Source organism: Antechinus flavipes, chromosome 3 (genome assembly GCF_016432865.1).
Source record: "Antechinus flavipes isolate AdamAnt ecotype Samford, QLD, Australia chromosome 3, AdamAnt_v2, whole genome shotgun sequence".
In the NCBI taxonomy this organism is placed as follows: domain Eukaryota; kingdom Metazoa; phylum Chordata; class Mammalia; order Dasyuromorphia; family Dasyuridae; genus Antechinus; species Antechinus flavipes.
Window position 1 is genome coordinate 631,026,050 of NC_067400.1, and position 13,404 is coordinate 631,039,453.

A 13,404-nucleotide genomic window follows, 5' to 3' on the forward strand; every position below is an offset into this window, starting at 1 on the left:
TTGTAAGATTTAATCAGTCATAGTGAACTAGAGAACTATTAAATCACCATGCTAAACTAGATAGCCATTATTTTATCAATTGCACTGAGTGAGCACCTTGTAAGGATCCTTGTTTTAAGTACAGAGTTCTGGCCCATAGCACCATCCATCTTCTGACAGTAGACATTGCTTCCCTTACTACCCCGAGTCGTGAGCACAGAAACAGCAAGCCTCCCCAGGGCCATACATAGCCCTCCCCATTTAAGGCAGAGCAAACCCAGGCCCGCACAACTTTGTAGGACTTCCTATGCCAAGGAGTTTAACTTCTCCAGGTAGGATGTTTGATTTTCTAAGTCCTTTAAGTCCTGTTCTACCTGGGAACCCAAAACTAACAGCTGTCAAGAATAGAAGCATCCCTCCTTTTCCTATCAACCAGACCAAAATGTTCTTCGGCCCCTTCCTCAGAGTACAGATAAACCTGAGGGAGCATGTACACAAGCAGGCAAAGCCTGGGGGATTCTTCCAAAGCTAAAGTATATTCACTGATACACAGGGTTAGTCCCATGGTCCATGCAAAACAGGACACTGTTGGGGCCGTATTAGGGAGTTAGCAGTGTCTTTGTATGGGGGAACCTCAGTAAACACTGTATAATGCTTTTTATTCGGGGAGTGCTCCAGATAATAGCCCTTCGATTTGATGTACCGTGGCCTCCTCCTCCACCCCTCCCAAAGTTAATCTAGAAAGTGGGCAGTGCCCTCCAGGGGCAGGTTCTCCACGGAGAGGCAAAGATTCTGGATGGAGGGGGCCTCTGTTCCCCAGGTGGCATTTACACCTATGCCTATAAAGTAAGGGGGGGGGCTAGGTGTAGGGAAAGCCAACAGCTTGAGGGTGGGACGGGCATTGGCCAGAAACTAGGCTTTGACCCACACTTAACACCATACACCAAGATAAGGTCAAAATGGATTCATGATCTAGGCATAAAGAATGAGATTATAAATAAATTAGAAAAACATAGGATAGTTTACCTCTCAGATCTGTGGAGGAGGAAGGAATTTGTGATCAAAGAAGAACTAGAGATCATTATTGATCACAAAATAGAAAATTTTGATTATATCAAATTAAAAAGCTTTTGCACAAATAAAACTATTGCAGACAAGATTAGAAGGGAAGCAATAAACTGGGAAAACATTTTTTACAGACAAAGGTTCTGATAAAGGCCTCATTTTAAAAAATATATATTTTATTTTATTTTATAATAACTTTATATTGACAGATAATTGCCAGGGTAATTTTTTTTACAACATTATCCCTTGCACTCGCTTCTGTTCCGATTTTTCCCTTCCCTCCCTCCTCCCCCTCCCCTAGATGGCAAGCAGTCCTATATATGTTAGATATGTTGCAGTATATCCTAGATACAATATATGTTTGCAGAACCAAACAGTTCTCTTGTTGCACAGGGAGGATTGGATTCAGAAGGTAAGAATAACCCGGGAAGAAAAACAAAAATGCAAATAGTTCACATTCATTTCCCAGTGTTCTTTCTTTGGATGTAGCTGCTTCTGTCCATCATTTATCAAATGAAACTGAGTTAGGTCTCTTTGTGAAGTTAGGAAATCCACTTCCATCAGAATACATCCTCATACAATATCGTAGTTGAAGTGTATAATGATCTCCTGGTTCTGTTCATTTCACTCAGCATCAGTTCATGTAAGTCCCTCCAAGCCTCTCTGTATTCATCCTGCTGGTCATTTCTTACAGAACAATAATATTCCATAACATTCATATACCACAATTTACCCAGCCATTCTCCAATTGATGGGCATCCATTCAGTTTCCAATTTCTAGCCACTACAAATAGGGCTGCCACAAACATTTTGGTACATACAGGTCCCTTTCCCTTCTTTAGTATCTCTTTGAGATATAAGCCCAGAAGTAGCACTGCTGGATCAAAGGGTATGCACAGTTTGATAACTTTTTGGGCATAATTCCAGATTGTTCTCCAGAATGGTTGGGTTCGTTCACAACTCCACCAACAATGCATCAGTGTCCCAGTTTTCCCGCATCCCCTCCAACATTCATCATTATTTTTTCCTGTCATTTTAGCCAATCGGACAGGCTTGTAGTGGTATCTCAGAGTTGTCTTAATTTGCATTTCTCTGATCAATAATGATTTGGAACACTCTTTCATATGAGTGGTAATAGTTTCAATTTCATCATCTGAAAATTGTCTGTTCATATCCTTTGACTATTTATCAATTGAAGAATGGCTTGATTTCTTCTAAATTTGAGTCAGTTCTCTATATATTTTGGAAATAAAGGCATCATTTCGAAAATATATAGAGAATTGACTCTAATTTATAAGAAATCAAGCCATTCTCCAATTGATACATGGTGAAAGGATATGAACAGAAAATTTTCGGATGAAGAAATAGAAAGTATTACTAGCCATATGAAAAGGTGCTCCAAGTCATTATTAATCAGAGAAATGCAAATTAAAACAACTCTGAGATACCACTACATGCCTCTCAGATTGGCTAGGATGACAGGGAAAGATAATGCTGAATGTTGGAGGGGATGCGGGAAAACTGGGACACTGATACACATTGTTGGTGGAATTGTGAACACATCCAGCCATTCTGAAGAGCAATTTGTTTTTATTTTTTGTTCTTTTTTTTTTTTTTAATTTTAATAGCCTTTTAGTTACAGTTATATGTATGGGTAACTTTACAGCATTGACAATTGCCAAACCTCTTGTTCCAATTTTTCCCCTCCTTTCCCCCACCTCCTCCCCCAGATGGCAGGATGACCAGTAGATGTTAAATATATTAAAGTATAAATTAGATACACAATAAGTATACATGACCAAACCGTTATTGTGCTGTACAAATCGAATTGAAATATTGTACAATTAGCCTGTGAAAGAAAAAAATGCAGGTGGGCAAAAATATAGGGATTGGGAATTCAATGTAATGATTCTTAGTCATCTCCCAGAGTTCTTTCACTGGGCATAGCTGGTTCAGTTCATTCCTGCTCCATTGGAACTGATTTTGTTCATCTCATTGCTGAGGATGGCCAGGTCTATCAGAATTGGTCATCATATAGAATTGTTGTTGAAGTATATAATGATCTCCTGGCCCTGCTTGTTTCACTCTGCATCAATTTGTGTAAGTCTCTTCAAGCCTTTCTGAAATCATCCTGTTGGTCATTTCTTACCGAACAATAATATTCCACAATATTCATATATCACAATTTATTCAGCCATTCTCCAATTGATGGGCATCCACTCAGTTTCCAGTTTCTGGCCACTACAAACAGGGCTGCCACAAACATTCTTGCACATACAGGTCCCTTTCCTTTCTTTAGTATCTCTTTGGGATATAAGCCCAGTAGTAATACTGCTGGATCAAAGGGTATGCACAGTTTGATAACTTTTTGAGCATAGTTCCAAATCTGGAGAGCAAACTCAAAAAGTTATCAAGCTGTATCTATCCTTTGATCCACAGTGTTACTACGGGCTAATATCCAAAAGAGATCTTATTTATTATGGCTTTTTATTGACAGAACTATGTATGGGTAATTTTTACAACATTGTCCCTTGCACTCACTTTTTTCCAACTTTTCCCTTCCCTCCCTCCATCCCCTCCCCTAGATGGCAAGCAGTCTTATACATGTTAAACATGTATATCCTAGATACAATATATGTGTGTAGAACCTAACAGTTCCCTACCTGAGCTAACTGTCCAGCTTGGAACAAAAATCTCATCAAGGGTGTCCACACAAACTCTGTACAGGGTAGACAAGAGGCACTCTCAGAAGGAAGGTGCTACCAGTCTGGGGACCTGGAAAGGCTCTTTTTTCAGAAGGTGAGACTTTAACTGAGATGGGAAGGAGGCTGGGAGGCCTAGGAGAGGAGGGAAGACATTCCCTACGGGGAGGTCATGATGGCGAATATCAAGAATCTGCTGTCCCTGGGTAAGGATTATTTTCTGTCTTTTCTTGATTTTAGTTGTCAAGCCGAAAATAGAACAAGCAAGAGAGAATGGATGCATACTCTGGTGCATCTCAGCCTTAGGAATTAGGTCCTCTAGGTACACCAACTTTCCATCCACTTTGTTCTTGCCTTATAACCTTTTCCAATTGAATAATTTATCTCCAGTTCAATAGAGGGAGCCAGAGATGATCTGAGTTCATTGTCAGATTAGTGGTTTTTGTCTGACACCCTTTTTTTTTTTATAGCTTTTTATTTTCAAGATATATGAATGGGTAATTTTTCAGCATTGACAATAGTAAAACCTTTTGTTACAATTTTTCCCCTCCTTGCCACCCCCTCCCCTAGATGGCAGGTTGACCAATGCATGTTATATATATTAAAGTATATGTTAAATACAATATATGTATACATGTCCAAATAGTTATTTTGCTGTATTAAAAGAATCAGACTTTAAAATAGTGTACAATTAACCTGTGAAGAAAATAAAAAATGCAGGCGGACAAAAATAGAGGAATTGGGAATTCTATGTAATGGTTCATACTCATTTCCCAGAGTTCTTTCACTGGGTGTAGCTGGTTCAATTCATTACTGCTCTATTGGAACTGATGTGGTTCGTCTCATTGTTGAAGAAGGACACATCCATCAGAATTGATCATCATATAGTATTGTTGTTGAAGTATAAAATGATCTCCTGGTCCTGCTCATTTCATTCAGCATCAGTTCATGTAAGTCTCTGCAGGCCTCTCTGAAATCCTCCTGTTAGTCATTTTTTACAGAAAAATAATATTCTATAATATTCATATACCACATTTTATTCAGCCATTCTCCAGTTGATGGGCATCCACTCAGTTTCCAGTTTCTGGCCACTACAAACAGGGCTGCCACAAACATTCTTGCACATCCAGGTTTCTTTCCCTTCTTTAAGATCTCTTTGGGATATAAGCCCACTAACACTGCTGGATCAAAGGGTATGCAGAGTTTGATAACTTTTGGGGCATAGTTCCAAATCGCTCTCCAGAATGGCTGGATATATTCACAATTCCACCAACAATGTATCAGTGTCCCAGTTTTCCCACATCCCCTTCAACATTCCACATTATCTTTCCCTATCATTCTAGCCCATCTAATAGATGTGTAGTAGTATCTCAGAGTTGTCTTAATTTGCATTTCTCTGATTAATAATGACTTGGAGCATCTTTTCATATGACTAGAAATACTTTCTATTTCTTTATCTGAAGATTGTTCATATCCTTTGACCATCCATCCATTGGAAATTGACTTGATTTCTTATAAATTAGAGACAATTCTCTATATATTTTGGAGATGAGGCCTTTATCAGAACCTTTGACTGTGAAAATGTTTTCCCAGTTTATTGCTTCCCTTCTAATCTTGTCTGCATTAGTTTTGTTTGTACAAAAACTTTTCAATTTGATGCAATCAAAATTTTCTATTGTGTGATCAATAATGATCTCTAGTTCTTCTTTGATCATAAATTCCTTCCTCTTCCACAAATCTGAGAGGTAAACTATCCCATGTTCTAATTTATTTATAATCTCATTCTTTATGCTTAGATCATGAATCCATTTTGACCTTATCTTGGTGTATGGTGTTAAGTGTGGGTCAAAGCCTAGTTTCTGCCATACTAATTTCAAATGTTCCCAGCAGTTTTCGTGTTTGACTTATTCTTGATGTCTCATTGAGTCATTCTCTACCATTTTTTCAATTCAAAATTTTAGTGAATCATTTTCTTCAGTTAGCTTTGTTATCTCCTTTTAAATTTGGCCTATTGAACTTTAAAGTGATCAGTTTTGTTCATTTTTTTCCCATTTGATCAATTCCATTTTTGTGGATGTTATTCTATTTCACCACTGCTCTTTTGAAAGGAGTTTTCTTCAGACAATTTCTGTGTTTCTTTGACCATTACTCAATCGATGGGCGTCTGCTCATTTTCCAATTCTTTGCCACACAAAAAGAGATTCTACACATATTTTTGCACATGTGGATCCTTTCCCCTCATTTATGATTTGGTATTCAGACCCAGTGGGGTTACTCTTGAATCACAGGATATGCAGAGTTTTATATCCCTTTGTGCCTAATGCCAAATTGCTCTCCAGAATGGGTGGACCTGGTCACAACTCCACCAACAATGTATTAGTGTCCCACTTTCCTCCCATCTCTTCCAACATTCTTCATTATCTTTTCCTGGGTGCGTGAAGTACCAAGTTAGATGGGTACAGTAAGCTCGTGTTCACTTAATCCAGAGACCTCTTCTTGAAAGCCAGTACATAACTAAGAACTACCCCATGTTGGAAACAGCAAAAAGCATCCTGGCAAAAAACAGAACTGGCCGCTGTGGAGATGGAGTACTCTGGGGACCCAGCTTATCTCTTGAGGAAGAGATAACTGAAAAAGAAATGGTCCCCCCAAAGGCATGAGAGGGAACCTTATGAGAGAGGACTGACAGTCCCTCAGGAAGCAGCAACAGTGGAGGTTTTCTATAGCATTTCCCACATGCCAGGCTTTCTTCAAGGTGCCCTTCCAGAATCAGATTCTAGAGCCCTTTCTCCAGGCTTGCCCTTGCCTCCTCCCTCCCTGGAGGTGCCTTCCACTTCTCCCTCCAGGGTTTTAACTTGGCCCTTGCGTGCTCCCCATGGATGAGGATGCTGCTCTCCAATTGCTGACACTGGCTCTAGAATGGGCAGAGTTGACACATGCAGGAGGCAATGCCTCTTGGCATTTTTATGCTTCCATTGTGGGCACCCCAGACATCAGGTGATGGTGGGTAAGGCCTGGAACAAAGGCTCATTGGGGGATTATACTGACATCCAGGGAGGAGTTTTGACTTTGAAATACCCCCCTGGGCATGGAGTAGTCACCAATTGGAGGGGCTTGGAGAGCCAGCGCCATGCTTTCTAATATTGTATTCCATGAGACCACCAAAGAGCCCCCTGTGCTGCTCACAGAAGCCCCCTGACCTCAAAGGAAAGAAAGGATGACGCAGATTATGTTTGAGACCTTCAGCCTCTTGCCCCATTCCCTGCCATCCAGCCTGGCTGCCTCCCTGCCTCTGGCCGTACCCCTGAGGTTGTGATCGACTCTGAGAATGATGGGACCCACCCAGTGCCCATGTTTGAAGGTGACATTCTTGCAGGAGCCAAACTCTTCCTGGCTCTGACTGGCTGAGATCTGACAGACTCTGGCATGAAGATTTAGATTGAAGACATTTTCCCTCCTGTAGTTACTGAGAGTCAGAGGGTGTGACATCATGAGCTGTGGCTCAGGGCCCTGGATGTTGTGCAGGATCCTGTCTTTGGCATATGCAGCTGCCTCTGGAAAAGAACAATGAGCTCCCTGAGGGTCAGATCATCAATCTTAGCAGAGCTAGAGCTGGAGCTTCTGTGGCCACCAAGCTTCCTTCAGGCGTGATGTCAGTATGGGAGGCTTGTCTGCCTATCCGGAGTGGTCAGGGGTCATCACCACATACCCAGGCCTTGCTGGAGGGAAGCACAAAGAGATGACTGCCCCAACCCCCAACCCAGTGAAAATCAAGCTCCTTCTCCCACCTGAGCACAAATCCCCTCCTGCCTGTCCTGCTCTTTTCAGCCTGCTGAAGCACAATTGGTTCTAAATGAACTCCTTCTGGTTTTGCGGTTTTGTCTTGTTTTTCCAAAACTCATGACAGAATAAATTTGTCCCCTTTCCCCCACAAGAGATCAGATGGGCCAGATTTTTGGAGGGGGACCCTGTGACTTGTACAATTCAGCTTGACGATTTTAATTGTATGTTTTAGAAATAATCCTTCTGATGGCCATAGCTCTCTTCAACAGTGAGACGATTCAGGCCAGTTCCATAGGTCTTGTGACAGAGCGCGTCATCTGACCCCAGAGAGAGAGAGGCTTGTGGGAACTGAGCGTGGATAACAACATTGTATTTTCACTCTTTTTCTTGGTTTTTTTTTTTCTCATTTTTTCCCCTTTTTGATCTGATTTTTCTTGTGCAGCAAAATAAATGTGAGAGCATGTATGGAAGAATGCACATTTTACACATATTGGATTACTTGCTGAGGGGCTGGGGCAAGGGACAGAAAACATTTAGAACACAAGGTTTTGTAAGGGTGAATGCTCAAAATTATCCATACATATCTTTGGAAAATAAAAAACCTGAATTAATAAAAAAAACTTTCCAGATACTGAATAATGCAGTATGACCGAGGGTTTCCTGCCTCTAAGAAGCCTGTTCTGCTCGATAAAAAGCAGCTACTTAACAGTCCAGATGTCAGAGAGGAGGATGGGATGGAGAAGGTACAGATGTTGTTGTACATGGAAATGATGTGATCCTATCTTAAAAAGAAAAAAGAGGGTATCTTCTGCCCTCTTTTGTGTAATTGTTCAAGCCTCAATTGCCTTCTGCCTCCAACAACAATGGACAGGAAACCTTTGGAGTCTTCCCTGGAATATTATGGGATTGGTGACAGTACTTAGGGGACTGGAGGAGAGTTCCCCATTTCCTGATTTAAGACCAGTTCAAATAACAGTGTGCACATTAAGGAGACTTCAAGAAAATGAATGTTAGATTGTTCAGATTGCCTTTCTCAGGCCTTTCCTTGAACCACTTGGTGACTCCCAATTGATAATCCTTCACCCTTTCCTTTAGGAGGCCGATTTAGGGGAAAATATAACCCATGGAGCTTTAATCAGGGTTTTCAAGTAATCATGCTGCTCTCAGTGATCCGTGTCACAAAATACTAAATTTCCTTTAGTCAAATAACCACTGTCCAGTCCATTTCAATGTAAGTTCCAGAGATGAGCGGAACCCAAAGTGTGGTGACATCCTGGGGTTACAAAGTGAGTTACCAAGTCCCATTGCAGCAGTATATTCCACCCTCTCCAACAAGATGTCCTCTCAGTAGCAGGCAGGTGACCAGGCCAAATCTGCAGCCCTGAGGGATAAGTCATTTTCCTACACATTTTCAATTTTGTCAAACTTGCTTGCAGATGGGACTGCAAACTCTCTGGCAAACCATACGACTCTGGCCTGGGGACTCTCATCGCTGTTCAGGTACCGCACCTTACTGAGGGCCACTCAGAACCGGGTAACATGTAGTTGGGATGCGTTCACTCCAACAGTCCTTTTCGCTCCACCCGTATTGGGCCCAAAGCCCTTTGGATATGGGGCCATGATCTCCTCCTCTGAAACCACTTCTTGCTGGGAGTGGACTTAGAGCTGCTTTGGAGGGGTGAGCCAGGAGGGACTGCAGGGATCATCCCCTGGATTCTGAGTCAGAGCCCTGCAGCTGGTCAATACCTGTCAAGTGCTGGTCATCTGAAGGTGACCACACCTGAGGGAAGAGAAACTTCTCCCCCTTTCCTGGAGGTAGAGACAGACTGGAGATCATAATCAGGTGGAAATGCCTTAGCACAGTCTGCGGACTTGGCCAGTCACCTAAAGAGCCTGCAGTCAGAACAGAGTGCTCTCTTTGAGCAGACACTTGGCTGTTCTCTGCTCCCTGGCTGCTCCTCAGGACTAGAAGCAGGCTTAATGGGGAGAGAGGATCCCAGAAATCTATCCTTGGGAGTTTGCAGAGATAAGGAGGCTTTCTGTCTGCATACAGCAAAGGGGGGGCTTCCGGGTCCCCCAACTTGGGATGGAACTTTAATCAAAGGGCAATGCTTGGGGGAGGAAGAAAGCCGGAATCCTCGGGTCCCCTTTCATGGCTGCTCCAACCAACCAATTTCTGGTGACTCGGACAGTGCCCGGCAGAAAAGTCACAGAGAACCACGCCTGTGTCCCAGACACACGGGACAGACCCACCTCACTCCCCGTTGACCTCAACAAGGTTGACTTTTTCCACGGAGGTCACAACAAGGCGAAGGTACATTTTTCAAAATGGCTCCAAATTTCTCTCCGTTCCTGTGCAGGAAGCTCCGGCTCACAGTCGGGGGCCCAGTCGGTAACGGTGGCTCCCAGTCGGGTCTCAGTCGGTAACCGTGGCTCCCAGTCGGTAACCGTGGCTCCCAGTCGGGTCCCAGTTGGTAACCGTGGCTCCCAGTCGGGTTCCAGTCGGTAACCGTGGCTCTCAGTCGGGTCCCAGTAGGTAACCGTGGCTCCCAGTCGGTAACCGTGGCTCCCAGTCGGGTCCCAGTCGGTAACCGTGGCTCTCAGTCGGGTCCCAGTCAGTAACCGTGGCTCCCAGTCGGTAACCGTGGCTCCCAGTCGGGTCCCAGTCGGTAACCGTGGCTCCCAGTCGGGTCCCAGTCGGTAACCGTGGCTCTCAGTCGGGTCCCAGTAGGTAACCGTGGCTCCCAGTCGGTAACCGTGGCTCCCAGTCGGGTCCCAGTCGGTAACCGTGGCTCTCAGTCGGGTCCCAGTCAGTAACCGTGGCTCCCAGTCGGTAACCGTGGCTCCCAGTCGGGTCCCAGTCAGTAACCGTGGCTCCCAGTCGGTAACCGTGGCTCCCAGTCGGGTCCCAGTCGGTAACCGTGGCTCCCAGTCGGTAACCGTGGCTCCCAGTCGGGTCCCAGTCGGTAACCGTGGCTCTCAGTCGGGTCCCAGTCGGTAACCGTGGCTCCCAGTAGGGTCCCAGTCGGTAACTGTGGCTCCCAGTAGGGTCCCAGTCAGGTCCCAGTCGGTAACCATAGCTCCCAGTCGGGTCCCAGTCGGTAACTGTGGCTCCCAGTCGGGTCCCAGTCGGTAACCGTGGCTCTCAGTCGGGTCCCAGTCGGTAACCGTGGCTCCTAGTCGGTAACCGTGGCTCCCAGTCAGGTCCCAGTCAGTAACCGTGGCTCCCAGTCGGGTCCCAGTCGGTAACCGTGGCTCTCAGTCGGTAACGGTGGCTCCCAGTCGGTAACGGTGGCTCCCAGTCGGGTCCCAGTCGGTAACAGTGGCTCTCAGTCGGGTCCCAGTCGGTAACGGTGGCTCCCAGTCGGTAACAGTGGCTCCCAGTCGGGTCCCAGTCGGTAACGGTGGCTCCCAGTCGGGTCCCAGTCGGTAACGGTGGCTCCCAGTCGGGTCCCAGTCGGTAACCGTGGCTCTCAGTCGGGTCCCAGTCGGTAACGGTGGCTCCCAGTCGGTAACAGTGGCTCCCAGTCGGGTCCCAGTCGGTAACGGTGGCTCCCAGTCGGGTCCCAGTCGGTAACGGTGGCTCCCAGTCGGGTCCCAGTCGGTAACGGTGGCTCCCAGTCGGGTCCCAGTCGGTAACGGTGGCTCCCAGTCGGGTCCCAGTCGGTAACTGTGGCTCCCAGTCGGTCCCAGTCGGTAACGTGGCTCCCAGTCGGTAACGGTGGCTCCCAGTCGGGTCCCAGTCGGTAACGGTGGCTCCCAGTCGGGTCCCAGTCGGTAACCGTGGCTCTCAGTCGGGTCCCAGTCGGTAACCGTGGCTCCCAGTCGGGTCCCAGTCGGTAACGGTGGCTCTCAGTCGGGTCCCAGTCGGTAACCGTGGCTCCCAGTCGGGTCCCAGTCAGTAACGGTGGCTCCCAGTCGGTAACCGTGGCTCCCAGTCGGGTCCCAGTCGGTAACCGTGGCTCCCAGTCGGGTCCCAGTCGGTAACGGTGGCTCCCAGTCGGGTCCCAGTCGGTAACCGTGGCTCCCAGTCGGTAACAGTGGCTCCCAGTCGGGTCCCAGTCGGTAACCGTGGCTCCCAGTCGGGTCCCAGTCGGTAACCGTGGCTCTCAGTCGGGTCCCAGTCGGTAACCGTGGCTCCCAGTCGGTAACCGTGGCTCCCAGTCGGTAACCGTGGCTCCCAGTCGGTAACCGTGGCTCCCAGTCGGGTCCCAGTCGGTAACGGTGGCTCCCAGTCGGGGCTCCGGTCCCTAACCATTCTTCCCGTCTGTATTCCCCCCTCCCGGTAAGACGCCCTCTCAGGGCAGGGGACGCGGCCAACGCTGCAGCCCTGACGGACGGGAGTCATTCCCTACACTTTTTCCGTTTTGCCAACTCGCTTGCAGGCTGGGACCGCAACTCCCCGGCCCGGGGCCCCCGTCGCTGTTCGGGCACCGCCACAGGAGGCTGGCGATGCCCCAGAGAGGAGGCGGCTCCTTGGGGAGCTTCGGCCCCAGCCTCTGGCCCCAGACAGGTAGGATGTCTCCCGGTGACGTCACCCCGCAGCTGTCCCTGGGGGCTGAGCCGCGGGGCATGCTGGGAGTTCCCAGGGGTGCAGGCGCCGCTTCCTGGGTCCCAGGTTTATTTCTGTTCTTACTTCAGTGGGGCAGGAGGGGGAGGGGGGAGGGGAGGAGGGCAGCTGTGCGCAGGCGCGGCCTGGGACTTCCGCCTCCCTCGGTAAGGCTCCTCCTCTTCCTCACCAGTTGGGGGCCGGTCTTGGGGCAGAGTTCGCAGGGTTGGTGCATGTGTCCCGGCCCCGAGTGGGGGCGCGCGTGCAGGAGAGGGGAGCAGAGTGCCGTAGCTGTGCGTGGGGGCGTGTACCTGAGCTGCGTGATTGTGCGTAGGTGGGTGTGTACGTGGGGTTTTAGCCCTCAGTGATTTCCCTGCTCGGGCTGAGATGGGGGCGGGGCGGGCCCTGCGGAACCCAACGAGCCCCTCCCCCACGAGCCCCCGGTATCGCGCGGTCCCCTCGCCAGTCGCCAGGGGCCCTTTGCACACTTTGGGGGGGGACGATTCTGTAGTTTCACGTCGTTTGCCTCAGTTTCCTACAGTGCAAAAAAGGGCTGAGGGCAGCCCCTCCCCCCCATGAGATCCCTTGTGTAAAGCACTAAATACAGGGCCTGGGATGCAGGAAGCGCCCCCTACATGCAGCTCTTAGTGCGAACTGTGCCCAGTCCTTCTGTTTGTCGGGAGAACGGGGGGGGGGGGGGGGGGAGGTCCCTTGGCGGGAGGGGGAGGGGGACTGGGGCTCCCATCCAGCTCTGCTCCTTGACTCGGTGCCATCCTGGTGATCTTGGGACGTCTGTGGGTTTCTGGGGCCTTTGGCAGGTGGGGGCTCCATGTTACAGGTGGAGAAACTGAGGCAGACAGGGATCATGGCTTGGTCAGGGTCACACTGGCCTTTCAGGGATTCCGGGGAATGACCACATGGGCTCATGCTCTCAGGGCCCCTCCCTACAGTGTGCAGGAGATCCTAGTGTCCGGTGCTGGGGGTTCTGGGAGGGTCTCCCTGCCCCCACAGGCGAGATCTCTCTGCCTCCTCTGAGCTGAGATGTCTCCTCCTCCCGGGGAGCAGCCGCCCCCCACCTCCCTGCCCTCAGAGCTCTCTCTCTCTCATTGTGGGCAGGTCAGCACCAGCCCGGGAAGGGAAGCCTCAGACCCCGGACTCCCTCCCTGGGGCCCCTCTCCCTCCCCCGCCCGGCCGGCAGAGCGCCCAAGCCCGGAACCAGAGACATGGCCCCCGGCAGCCGGAGCCCCTCGTCCCAGGTGAGTGCGGCCCCTGCCCAGGGGGAGCCCAGGGAGCTTCCTCCTGTCAGAGGGAGGGGCCCCGGCAGGG

At 48.4% G+C, this 13,404-nt stretch overlaps 2 protein-coding genes across 7 annotated transcripts in view; both read left to right on the forward strand.

The window, feature by feature from the left end:
- LOC127556769 (zinc finger protein 665-like) overlaps window positions 1–13,404 on the forward strand; it is a 572,139-nt gene that overhangs the window by 510,954 nt on the left and 47,781 nt on the right. The gene's annotated exons all lie outside the window — the stretch shown is intronic.
- LOC127556748 (zinc finger protein ZFP2-like) overlaps window positions 1–13,404 on the forward strand; it is a 605,234-nt gene that overhangs the window by 421,156 nt on the left and 170,674 nt on the right. For 2 of the 5 annotated variants that reach the window (XM_051990147.1, XM_051990139.1), the window contains exon 1: window positions 12,991–13,334. The exons of the other annotated variants lie outside the window; for them this stretch is intronic. Coding sequence is in view for 1 of the 2 variants with exons in the window: in XM_051990139.1 (XP_051846099.1) it covers window positions 13,302–13,334 (33 nt within the window). In the remaining variant the exon portion in view is untranslated. Of the gene's footprint in view, window positions 1–12,990; window positions 13,335–13,404 lie in introns of those variants that run through there. 5 annotated transcript variants of the gene reach the window in all.